Source organism: Augochlora pura, chromosome 6 (genome assembly GCF_028453695.1).
Source record: "Augochlora pura isolate Apur16 chromosome 6, APUR_v2.2.1, whole genome shotgun sequence".
NCBI classification, from domain to species: Eukaryota; Metazoa; Arthropoda; class Insecta; order Hymenoptera; family Halictidae; genus Augochlora; species Augochlora pura.
The window spans coordinates 8608336-8621565 of NC_135777.1; the positions used below are offsets into that span (position 1 = coordinate 8608336).

The following is a 13230-nucleotide window of genomic DNA, read 5'->3' on the forward strand; positions in this document are numbered from 1 at the left end:
AGCACGATGCAACAAAATGAAAATTACCGCGGAATCTGAACCAACACGGTAACACAGTTAATTGGGAATGGAAGAACTACAATAATGAAGAAGCGAAATCTTACCAGCTCGTTACCACCAGCTCAGCGGGCCATCTTGAGGAATTGCGACCTACAATCTACAAAATGATTCCCCGAACTCGTTACCTTTTTTCGATAATTTCAATCGAAGTATATCGAGTAATTAAGCTGCAAAAGAATAAAATCACGTGAACGTCGACTAATATTTTCATCGTGTATTATATCAATTAAATAAAATTATACTTGGCCACTGATAACGTAACTCGCTGAGAGATTATGCGCTGCGCCAACTACTTCGACTGAGTTTATGAACCTGGTGGACATCCGCTTAATTATGATACGACGGGAATTAAATCGATGGAAAGTTAATGTGATCATTTTACTGAAATCTGTTCCAGACGAAGAGTACGGGCAAAAAAGCGTGTCAGTGTTGCTCGACGGACAAGAAACGGAGCTGGAGATCATCGATCATCCCGCGGCGGAGATGTCGGTGAGTGTCAAACACGACGGTATCCTCAAAAAGGCTTTTGCTGTCGTTCGATCGCACAAATTTCATTTTATATCTTATCCAACGGTGCTTAAATTCGTGGCTGTCGGGTATTTTTGGGCTCGTTTGCCCGGTTACAACAGGATTAACCGGCTTAATTCCGAAAGCCGGAAGAGACTCTCCTGAACGTCGCATAATCTATATCCCATTATTAACTCGTGGGATTACCTTGTAAATTTAATTTTGTGGCAATGCACACGATGTTTAGCAAACTGCATCGAGCTCTGTGGGATTCGATGCGTTTTATTCGGATATGACGCTCGACGTATCAAAAAGCACGGCTCGTTGAGAAATCAATATCCAGTAGTAACGTCAAATTATTCGCTAATTATTCGGTAGATTCGGGATTTTATGCATTTTTGATCGGGACGAGTAGATGTAATTTAATTCGGAAGATCAGAAGAAGTTGAAGGTATACGCTGTTGAAGAAAACCAGAATCGCAATGGAGGAATGAAGACGAATAAAAATGTTGTACACATCATTATTTATATTCGGTGTTTCTAATTTTAATTTGTAGCTTCTCAGTAAAATATTTTGGATCGCATTTGTGGAAAATATTTTATTGACTTCTTTAATGAAACCTGTTAGCGTAGTATACAGAATGTCCCAAAAATGTCTAACAATCTGGAAATAACAGATACCCGATACAACTCCAAGCAACTTTTTCCTTTACAAAAATATTCCCCGAGGCATGGTTAACGAATTATTAACGAGAAACATTGACCAACGGGAGCCAGTTGATCTCGTCTCTGCGTCGGTCTCTATTTATCATTAATAAACAAAGCCACGGATTACATTTTCACGAAGGAAAAAGTTGCTTCAAATGACCTCAGAAACCCCTCAATTCCCTACTGCTAGTGACTTTTGGGACACCCTGTATACTAGGAACGACAACAAATGGAATAATCAATGGTAATCAAGAGCCAGTTGAAACATGTAAATTACATTTTCTCCGATACGAAACTGCGCACGAAAAAAATTCCAAATTACGTTTCCTCGGAAGCGAAACTTCGTGTGAACAATTTCCAAGTTATATCCTCCCACGAATCCAAGCACGCGCGTAACAATGTTGTACACTTTTTAACTCGTTTTTCGAATAAATTCATTTCCAGTATGATCTTCGTGATTAAATAATCCATTCTGAAAATACCTGTTTCAGTTCGTACCCGTTTTACCCTTTGATTTACATTTTCCTCGCGGAAATGTACTACCATTTGCTACGAAAAATACACAACTAATTCTGTTTTTTAATTCCACTATTTAAAGCACCAATGGGTACAGAATTTTTGTGCGAGTGTGGGTAGATAACAAAATATATTTGTGATATACTTTCACTAAATGTTGCGACTAAATTAACTAATTCAGTCGATTTGATCGAAAACAATCGTTGTTTGAATCGACAACATTTCAATTTTTCCTTTATCTGACAACCCTCTGTTGTAAACTACACCCTTCCAGCCTTAAAATTCTGTCTTTTCGCCATTAATATTTAAGCGCTGAAGTAATTGTAGCCACACTATAAATATTATTTTTATTTCTCCTCCAAGAAATTATTCCAATCAAAAATTATTTAATCATTGTAACTGCGAAGATAAAACTACTGCAAGGGGTTAATTTGAGTCACGTTTTAAAATCGCTTCGTGGTAATCCCTTCACTGCAATTATATTTCTTTCTACTAACTTACGAGATTCTGGAATTTCTCAATACATGGTCGCGTTTTCTTTATAAACCAATACGATCCTGCCGTAAAGTGCACTCTTATAGCTTCAAATGAAAGATTCAAAAGTCCAAAAGTCTCCGGGGTACAGATTTGAAAATCGCCTTGAAAATAACTCACAAAGTGCGCCCTTCCGTCACCGATTCGAGCCCTGAAAAGCTCGACAATCCCGGCGTTAATGAATTTTAGAACCGCTCGGAAGTAACCGCTTTAATCCCCGAGCTAAACATCTGGTAAGCTTGTCCTTGGTTCCGGCGCGTTCGCCGTCGACTTCCGGCGTTCCATGACATTAATTTCCGTGTAACTGCCAGGTGGAGACATTCTGTTCGACGTACAACCCAGACGTTTACGTGGTGGTTTACTCTGTGGTGGACCGGCTGAGTCTGAAAGTGGCCGAGGAGACGCTACTGTATTTGTGGAAGAGCGATTACATGGCCAGCCACGGAGTGATTCTTGTCGGGAACAAGGTCGACCTCGAGCGAAAACGGGAGGTCTCGTCCGTCGGTGAGTAAAACCCTGTGCACACTGGCAGACCTTCGCTGTAGACGATCCATAGAGAATCTGGGAGCTCTGTGACCGTATATTCCATAGAATACCGAGTCGCCTTATCTGGTCCGCGGCATTAGAACGTCTTCCCAGCCATGTCGCTCGACTAAGTCGCTACCACCGTCGTTTACTTGCACGGCGTAACAGGATGTTCGACTGCATGTACCAGATATCTTGGGTCGTTCCGGGAACCAAGATAGGGCAGAACCGTTTCTTCGCTGTGGCAGCAAACACGGGAATTTTCTCCATTGACTGGGTTCTATCGTTGGGTTGTCTGGAAATAAATTGCGATTTTTCCAATTGGCTAGAACGTTCGTGCGTTGATCATTCCTTGGTTTTGTTTATTCATCAACGTATCATTCGTCGTTTCTTTGTGTTAGCGCCTCGCATAATATATTCGAATATAAGATGTTTATTAATTTCTGAGGTCTCGAATTTGTCAAATAAAAGATCTTACAATGAAAACTACACTGCAGTGAGATGAAGACTCTATTTCGAATCGTCTCTCGTTCTTCATTCCAACGGAAGACAAAAGATAAACTGGTCTGCAGATAATCCACGTGCAACCTACGAGCTACGCGAACGATCCATAGCTTTCGAGAAGAATCTGTGTCGGCGGATGTCTGCATAAAATGTTTGTAAGCATGCACAGGCCTTAACGCAAATACATAGTCGACAATCTCTTGAGCGACCGGGCACTGCTATTTTTCCTTTTACAGTCCCCTGCACACGTAACAGACGTCCATTTGATCTTCTCTTGGAATAGCGGTCCCTTTGTGATGACATCGTCCAATCAATTGTACAAAAAAAAAAAAGACTCGGGAACAAATCAATTTAAGATAAATTCACGACATGGTGTATTAAATTCTCTCGTGATTCTGCTGGCGTCTGTTTAACGAGTAAAATACGAATGTTAATATTTTGTAATAAAGTAGAGAAGTAGCGGAGAATGCATTATTTAACTCGACGCGCTTCGTGCGCCGTAAAATTCGATATAATTTGCGCCGAATGAGGTAGCAGAAGCATATAATGATGCACTACCGACGTCTGTTCACTTTCCGATTCCACTTGGCTCCCACAGTTACCCTACATATTGTCCAAATCCGAGCGAACTTATTGCACGACCCAATACCTTCGTTCTATAAAATCGATTTCCGTCGAGAGACCTCTTTCGAGTGGCATTACCCCAAATCTGTCCCGCCTCAATCTTCGTTCGGAGTTCACTCTTTTGTTTATGTATTTATTATTAGACGCGGAACTGCTCGCCTTATTTATTTCGGTACGGAAGCCGATTGCTATAGTGCTTCCCTAAACACTGAGAGAACAAACTTTCGTTCGTTCGACGAGAGTTATTTTAGCATCCGCGAGAATCCCGTATACATATTGTGATCAATAAATTTTAGTCGGCCTTGTTTGCTATAAATCGAAGATTTACAGATTAACATTATTATTATGCCGCGTTTTACGCTAACTAATCCTATTATCGATAAAATCAATTCCTCAACGGTTTCCGTAAAATGCGGTAGAGTAAAGCGCTCCGAGGAAAATGGCGAAATTATTACATCATCCAGTAATTATAGCATACAGTGTATCTCTGAGCTTTTCAAATATTTGTATGAAATAGTATGACATTTCCCTGAACATAAACACCTGACACGGCTCGGCAACTTCTTCCGCAAATAAACGCGACTACGATGTATGTCTTGCTATATTCACAAAAATACAGTTGACGACGCGTGACGAATGTTTTGATAAATGTTTTCGCAGCTGGGCGACGTTTGGCGAACAACTGCGGTTGCAAATTCATCGAAACATCTTCGGGACTGGCACACCACGTGGACGAGCTGTTGGTCGGGATTCTGGCGCAGATCAAGCTGAATCCGCAACGGGATCGAGATCAAGCGACCAGACGGAGAAGAAGCAAGCACCGTAGAAGGATCCTGAAGCATCTGTTGGGATTTAAAAGAAAAACGAAGAGCTGCGAGAACCTTTTCATTCTCTAACGTTTCCGATGGAAATTCTGGAAGGATGTTCTATTATAATTACTGTGCATAAAGTGGCAGCTACTTCAATCCTTGTTTCGCAATCTGTCGGCTCTTGTGCCAAGGAAATGCTGGATTTCGAATCAATTGATTCGCGATTAATTTACGAAAATTTGTAATTACTCTAATAGTATGTGCTAAGTATTTTTGTATCGAGTTAATTTTAATTTCTTTAAAAATTTCGTTAAATAGATTTCTTGCCGGTGATTTTCTTTGGTTAAACAATAGCAATATTATTTCATAAAATGCTTCACTTTATGTGCAATGATAGTGTTTTGCGACTACTGTATACGTTAATGTATGCGCAGTAGAAAGGCCATCATTCGTAGCACATGATTACGTTCAAATTAACGTAATTAAAGTATTCGTATTGTTTTCGAAGTCGTTAAAATCAGTTGATTAAGGATACAAATCTATACGAATTTGTGAATCAGTGTTTTTGAGTACGTGCTTCTAGGAGTAAATATTTTATTTTATGGCATCGAAGAACTATCTCTTTTTCTTTTTATTTCAATGATTTAAATCAACTAGATTCACTGTTATCGTAAAATGGATGATTTAAATAACGAAAACCAGGATGATGGAGGTTCTACTGTGAACCAAATCGACGACGAAATCATAAGTAAATATATAAGGTTTTCTGCTGGTAAAATACAGTGGCGTCCAAACGAGATTTTTCTGGAAGAGATCCCGCGGAAAAAGAGGAAAATATTTTTCTTGGAACGGTTGATCGCTATTCGCGACCGAACTCTCTTAAAGCGATGAACTTAGAACGAAATGCCATTGAAGGGAACCAAACGTACCGTTTTGTAAATTCACAAGCGATATCCTTCGAGAAATTTCCCGTCGAATCTACGGGTCTCCAACGTGATGCGTTGATCCCTCGTAACTATACGCGTATTTCGAGCTTCGTCGTTGGACGCCTCGTACGGAACAGTATTGAAACACTGCGAAAAATATTTTAAAATGTACAAATAAGGGTTAGCGGCGATAGAGAAGTATGATCGAAGTTTTAGTGAGATTACGTTGTACCAAGAATCGCTTTGAGTGACCAGTGTTAATTTCTTGAAGGGCCAGCTCACGATTTTCATTTAACTTATATAATATACATATACAAATAACGATGAATCCGCTGGAACGACTTTGCAAAGGAACGGTCGATATAATCATTTCATTTTCACCGAAGATTCGCTACCGTAATTAAAAACGGTATTAGCTATGTGTACCGAAGATCACGCGAGTTCAATTGAAAAGAATTTCCGGAGTTATCGTCGACGCAATTTAAATGTAACTTGCCGTTTTTGAAGGCCAACGGGACAAAGTACACAGAGGAGAAAGGTTCGCAATTGAAATTTCCGTACTCTTTCCTCTTGCTCGAAATAATCTTGATTATTTGCAGACGACTTGGTTCTCGGGTTCTCCCCTTGAAAACGTTTCCTCGCATTGAATCCTTGTTAAGAAGAATTCCGGTCACGTAATCACGGCACTCTGTGTTTCCGTCATTTCATCCGCAAAAATTGATTTCGGATCGATACCATCATAACGATCTCCTCTCTGTTTCTAATCTGAATTTCGACAGATGACCGTGGCCCGAAATTCAACATTTATGTTTGTTACAGGAAAATGTGTTATACTTCGACAATATTTCAGTGAGATATTTTACTCTGTAAATCCGTAATTTTTTAATGAATATTATTCGAGCTCGCTTCCTTTTTTAATTGCATTAAATATTTTAATTATTTTATACTTAATGAAATTTTTCTTTATCGACAGTCTACATACGAATCAAACTTTGTGCCGCTACCGTCTTTTAAGGCATATAGTAAATTAATCAATTTGCTCTTTCTGGACGAAAATTTTTTTGAAATGAAGATATTTTCTTCGAAGAACTGGGCTATTTACTAAAATCGTTAATACTGAAAAAATGAAACTGTATATTGGCAAGTTCTCCATGAGGAGTTAACTACGTTTTATCTGTTTTTATTTACCGTTCAAACTTGTAGCATTTATTGAGCCACTGATTACAGTACTTAAATAATTTAGTAATTAATGGCACAAAATTAATGTTATTTGTCTGAAAATGTTCTAGATTGGATAAATTTTAGCATTTGCATGGTTAACTAAACATTTAAAGAGCATAACTACGTTCAGGAAAACTTTCGGCATCCACATCATGTAAAGCAACTTTACTTCTTAATATAAATATGAAAAACAGTTTGAAAATATCGCCATTTGTGACAAGCCGCTCCACTTGTGGTGAAATCTCGAAGTTCAATTCTGAGGTTTATAGCGCCAATCGGCGTAGCGGCAAAACGCTGAAACTGTTAGCTAAAACCAACTGTCAGTAAAAACAGTTTAAGCACTTCGTCGATTGGCGCTATGGACCCCTGAATTGAACTGAGATTTCGCCACTAACGAAACCACTTATTACAAATGGTGCTACTTTTAAATTTAAACCAACAGACGATCTTTGCAGAGTTTTACATTGTTTTCTGTAATTTTATTTGCAGTTTGTTATAATTAAAACATAAAGTTCATGTAGACTTATACAGTTTATAGTGCTACACAGAAAAGGAAGCGCATTGATTAATTGATAACGAATTCCACTTTTTAATCCTTTGAGAAAATTAATATTCTAATTTAAAATGACGGAAGGCAACAATATTTACTTACGAATTCATTGATAATTGATTGTACATTATTTATAAACACCTACTTTCCGGCCTTTTCAATAAGTTTTCCATGACCAGAATGTTCATCGTTTGCAAATAAGCGATGCTTTTACTGTAAAATGTTAAGCACTCTGTTCAATTGCTATTGTATAAAATCTTTTAAATTAACCGATGCTAGGCTTAAAATTTACAGCGATTAGAGAATTCTCTATCGAATTGATCCATTAAAAGATAAGTGTTGTTACTTTAAGCGCAAACCCAAGGGACCGTATTAAATCCGAATAAATTTCTTGTGTAAAATATCTTCGTTTTTATTCAATGCGCCTTGCAAATATCCTCGAGAAAAATTATTTTACACATGATACGCTACAAATTTAATAACTGTAGTGTAATGTGGGCATGTTGACATTTCCTAGAGGCTGTTTTAACATCATTGTGAAATAATTATTTACCAGGGACATTACTTGCAATCAATCCGCACAGTTACCGTTGCTTATAATAGTCCTTGAACAAACGAATATTTTCATTACTCTACGAAGTTTCCCTTAAACAATCAAATTCTATACTTACTTCATAATCTTCAGTTAACTTCAATGATATTTAACAGTACGGATCTATAAAAGAATTCAGTAATGTTACACGATTTGTTGCGTACAACATTTATTAATTTTAATAACTCTAATTTATAACGTTTAAAGATTATTATACAGGGTGAGGCAAATAAAGTGTTACAAAGCGATATCTCCATTATCGTTAATAATACGCGGAAATGCTTGAGGAACAAATTGTTTGGTTCGAAGGGGCACATGTTGTGGTGGAAATGGTTTTTTTTTAAAGGTCATATTTTTTGAGATTTGAAAGTCATCGATGTTTTTTCAAATGGAACTATGTATTTGTTTTTCGATGACATTATTGCCGATTTTAACACGAATCCAGTGACCTATAACTCAAGGTCATTCTAGTCGCGCAAAGTATGAAAATAGTTAAAAAACTGAAAAATATTAAACATATTAGTTAATTACGCATTTCCTTCTAATGTGAATACGTCGGATCGCAAAAATGAACGATTCCACATTCCACATTCCTACATTCCTACGTTCCCTCATTTCCACATTCCTATCATTTCCACCACAACATGTGCCCCTTCGAACCAAACAATTTGTTCCTCAAGCATTTCCGCGTATCATTAACGATAATGGAGATATTGCTTTGTAACACTTTATTTTTCCCACCCTGTATAGTATAATGTAATAACTGCAAGCCAAAACCATTAACAAAACAACTTAGTTGAATAATAAATATGAACTTACCTGGATAACAAGGTAGAGGACAACATGGGGGACAGCAGGGTCTTGGAGGACATGGTGGACATTTTATAGGGGGAGCAGGAAAAGGACCAATGCATATAGGAAGACATGGTTTTGGTGGCGGACAACAAGGGGGAGGAGGACAACAAGGAGCAGGAGGAGGAATGTAAGGGGGTAGTTCTTCAATTCTTGGTGGCAATAACATCGTACATACCGGTGGCGGTGGTATTTTTGGACAATGACTGTAAAGAATGCAACAAACATTGTCTATAGAAATAAAAAATAAAATGATTACTAATAAAAAATATTTTTAAAATGTCACATTAAACATACCAACATTCGATAGCACAAATTAAATGTTTCAATTCTTCCATGTCATTCCAACAAGAAACTTTACTGCCGTTGCAACTCATTTTGAATTTCGGTAAGATTATTTTATCTCTTGATGCAGAAAATTTGACCAAAGTTTTAGAAATGTTTATGCCATTACTTCAATTAATTTTGAGATTTTTTAAATTATTTTTTGACGTGACTGTGAGTTATTACGAAAAATGAAACATTATCGAATCGCAAACATCGCGAAAAAATAATCGTTAGTTAGAAATGTCATAGATAATATTTTTAATAACAACTGCCATTCTATTATGTTGTGTGTTATTGAAATATACTTCGATAATTGCAAACGATTGATCTAATTGAAAAATATGTCATCAGCTTATAATAAACAATGATTTCTCACTGGAAATTACTAATTCTAATTATCTAATTCTCCCAAGCTTTTATTACATAATACACAATGAAAAATAACAATTATTGGTTTGCCGTAAATAAGCCACAAATAAAAAGTATTTATCAAAAACTTATGATAAATGTAGCTTCTTTTCTACCGAAAAAATTACGTACTGTTTTCCTACATCCTGCAGCTTGGTTATAATTTTCAATAAACGTTTTCAAACGTATATTCTGTAACCTTAATTAATCCAGGTCCGACCACTGTATTTTTTTAGGCTCCAACTTTTAAATGGGGTCTGGTGGTAGCAGGAATAGGAGACGTTAAACGGCCACCAAACACCATTTCCCTATGTCAAACTGCAAGTCTTATGGTAACAAGAGCTATGTTGTCCAGGTACATGGAAACAACCACATATAAATTAATTTAATTGATTTTTGACATCAACTAATGATCACTCAAATATTCATTGGTAATTTTGCCAAGAAATTACAACTTAGTCGTCATAAACCTCTTTACCGGTTTGACAGGCGTATACAACTTTATAAGAGATTTTCTTTACCAAAGGGCACAGAACTCTAAATAGTTCTCAGATAAAACTTTACAGAAAATCACAAAGACAGAGATGTATAAAAATATATTACATAACTTTATTGTAAATTACTATTATTTTACACTGACACTGACTATCCGAATATCGTCGTAAGGTTTATCAGTCTTTGGATTCGTTTTTACCTGACTGATATTTTGTACGACCTCCATGCCTTTTACTATCCTCCCATATACTGTATGCTTGTTATCCAACCATGGCTAAAAAAATGAATAAAATCATATTATACAGAACCAACTTATTTTGAGATTAATAATAAATTAATCATTTTAGTTTCATATTGATAACTTACAGTCGGCGTTAAAGTAATAAAAAACTGACTGCCATTTGTGTTTGCTCCTGCGTTTGCCATGCTCAAAGTGTACGGTCTATCGTGTTTTAGATGTGGTCTAAATTCATCCTCGAATTCTCCTCCCCATATACTTTCTCCACCTGTACCAGTACCGGTAGGATCACCTGTTTGGATCATAAATCCTTTAATTACTCTATGGAACACGTGTCCATTGTAGTAGCCATTCTTCGAATGAACGCAAAAATTTTCCACTGTCTTTGGAACGTCTTTGCCGAAGAGATTCACGTGAATGTCTCCGAGTGTTGTATGAATGATAGCGGTATCGTAGATCTTCTGCATGTTGGTAGCTTCTGTGGAAGAAATAATGTCTTCTTTCGATGGTCTCTCATTGAAAACGTCTCTATCACATTCCTGACTCTTTGTGTCTTCTGGTTCTCGCCTTGTGAACATGTAAAATCTGTTCTTTTTGTGAGCTGTGCAGAAAAGAGTGGGATCAGGACGATTAAGTTCCAACGTGGGATTTTCTGATGCTTCCATTTCTACTGTTACAGCTGCTGTTTTCCTAGACTTCCCCTGCATATTTTAAAAATTATTAATATATAAAGGTTATTTAACTCATAAGTACAACGATCTGAAAGCTAGATAAATACCTGAAATAAGGCTAGTTGCATAGGACGAATATTTTCAGGCTTCCCCATAATCCTAACACACCGATTAGTATACAAATTTACAATTTTTATTCCTAACATTGTACTGTACAAAACCATGTAACCAGATTCATCGAACACTATGTTACCCAAATTTGTTTCTGTTTTATCCAACTCTCTTTCTACTGCCATTCTAAAAATTAAACGAAAGCATAAAAACTTTAACTCTTTTGTTATAAATTAATTTTGTTAATAAATATTATACCTTCTACCAAATTCCATATTTGGCAATTGCTGCGTCATTTGTTGTAATTCTGTAAACCTTTGCAGTGTTTCATCAAACACCCTGTACAATTTTCCGGTGCGGAAATTGAAAACTCTGACTTTCCTATCTCCACTTAAGGAAGCAAATTTTTTACCATCTGGTGATACTGCTAAACCACATGGATAGGTCTTGTTTTTTGCAAATTCAAATAAATCTGTGTCCAATTTTGATTCAAATGTAACACATTTAGGGAATTTATACTCCATTTTAGGTCCTGTCCAATATTCTAATATTCCTGCTTTGTCCACAGATATGCACGTTTCGTAAACAGAATTATACTATAAATAAAAATGCATTAATACAATTAACAGAACTATGCTGCAAATAAATAAGTTAATATAATTAACAGAATTATTTTGAAAATTTTATTTGTCTTACTCTCATGGCGACAACAGGCTTAGTATGTAATCTTTCAAAGACATGCAATGGTGTCCCAGTTCCTTGTCCGTCATATACAAAAATCTTATTTGTTTCTTGAGCAGAAATTGCTACTGCAGATATTGCATCACCCGGTGAATATATCCATTCACAACACAGAGGGATAAAGTCAAATTTGATCATATTAATCATATCTTAAAGAAAAATACAATTAGTTAAATTGCTATACATGTAACAAAAAATCATATCAGACTTTAAAGAACATTTACCAAAATTGATAACATCAAAAATCTTAATTGATTTATCTAAACTAACTGTACATGCATGAACGCCATTACAACTAGCTGCCATCGATTGTATGGCCATTAAATGGGCACGAAAATGTTTAACAAATTCAATGAGCTCCTCTTGTTTCTTCCAAAATTTAACATGTCCATCACAGCTAGCTGTTATTACAAAATTTGACCTGTACAAATAAATAAAAATAAATAAAAAATAAATATTGTAACATACAATGAGAATAATTATAATATACTAACTTTGTGACTAAGATGTGAGTAATCACATCTCTATGCATGTAAGATTTCTCGTAACATTCACAATATGGTAAGTTCTCTATGTAAACCTGCTCATATTCCAAAACTGCAACATTATATTAACATTTCATTATTACGTTTTTATAACGTTTACATAACCTTAAATTTGTATTCAACTATAAACTGTATACAATTTGAAAATTGGGAAAAAACAATAATACTGAAGTCTCTTACAAAATATAATATGAAAATCATACGAGGAAGAAATGACTTTATTTATGACGTTACTATAACATAATACAGTTTATAAAGTAAGTTATGTGCACGAACCTTTCTGCTTTTTTTGTGGTGCAGCTTCAGAAGGTAGTGGTCCAACCCATTCATCTTCATTATCACTTTCTGTATGTTCTCTCTTAGTGGCAGACATTATTAGTTATCCAAATACAAAAATATTTATTAAAACAATAAAGAGTTTATTTGGAACTGACATTCATATAAACACTGATAAACCCCATTGGCCACTGATGCCAACGACGCCAACGATGCGAACGCCACATTGACCAACAGGCCAATATTGCAAACAAAATCACGGAGCATATAATTTATGGTTGACGATACACATAGAGTCACATTTTAAAATGCAGTTGTATCTATTAAAATTATAACAGAAAAAATTATAAACAGATTTTTTTATTACACTCCACCTGTCTTGAAACTATGGATTCAAACATACATGCAAAGCTCATTTAACGATAAGGATATGTAATTACGTATTCGCAGTTTTACCGTACTCATCATTTAAAAGTTCAAATTGAAATGA

The 13230-nt window shown here is 36.0% G+C and overlaps 2 protein-coding genes across 2 annotated transcripts; one reads left to right on the forward strand and one right to left on the reverse strand.

Moving 5' to 3' along the window:
* The first annotated feature begins 393 nt into the window (after nucleotides 1–393).
* Nucleotides 394–6631, forward strand: LOC144470934 (GTP-binding protein REM 1-like). The gene is made up of 3 exons (XM_078182538.1): nucleotides 394–549; nucleotides 2637–2829; nucleotides 4639–6631. Exons 1-3 carry the CDS (start codon nucleotides 394–396, stop codon nucleotides 4872–4874), a joined length of 585 nt encoding a protein of 194 aa, XP_078038664.1. The 3' UTR covers nucleotides 4875–6631.
* A 3619-nt stretch (nucleotides 6632–10250) lies between these two features.
* Nucleotides 10251–12966, reverse strand: LOC144471432 (peptidylprolyl isomerase domain and WD repeat-containing protein 1). Its single transcript, XM_078183465.1, has 8 exons — nucleotides 12741–12966; nucleotides 12414–12516; nucleotides 12144–12340; nucleotides 11875–12068; nucleotides 11437–11774; nucleotides 11175–11364; nucleotides 10525–11097; nucleotides 10251–10432 (listed from the first exon to the last, which is right to left on the reverse strand). The coding sequence occupies exons 1-8, from the start codon at nucleotides 12835–12837 to the stop codon at nucleotides 10289–10291; spliced, it is 1836 nt and encodes a 611-aa protein (XP_078039591.1). The 5' UTR covers nucleotides 12838–12966; the 3' UTR covers nucleotides 10251–10288.
* Between the last annotated feature and the right edge of the window lie 264 nt (nucleotides 12967–13230).

Bases quoted from the DNA above. Each gene is read 5' to 3' on its own strand.
- LOC144470934 (XM_078182538.1), top strand. From the start codon at position 394: ATGATACGACGGGAATTAAATCGATGGAAAGTTAATGTGATCATTTTA. The intron at 550-2,636 runs GTGAGTGTCAAA...TGTAACTGCCAG, and splicing joins ATCCCGCGGCGGAGATGTCG to GTGGAGACATTCTGTTCGAC. The intron at 2,830-4,638 runs GTGAGTAAAACC...ATGTTTTCGCAG, and splicing joins ACGGGAGGTCTCGTCCGTCG to CTGGGCGACGTTTGGCGAAC.
- LOC144471432 (XM_078183465.1), bottom strand. From the start codon at position 12,837: ATGTCTGCCACTAAGAGAGAACATACAGAAAGTGATAATGAAGATGAA. The intron at 12,517-12,740 runs GTTCGTGCACAT...ATAATGTTGCAG, and splicing joins ACCACAAAAAAAGCAGAAAG to TTTTGGAATATGAGCAGGTT. The intron at 11,365-11,436 runs GTATAATATTTA...TTTAATTTTTAG, and splicing joins AATATGGAATTTGGTAGAAG to AATGGCAGTAGAAAGAGAGT.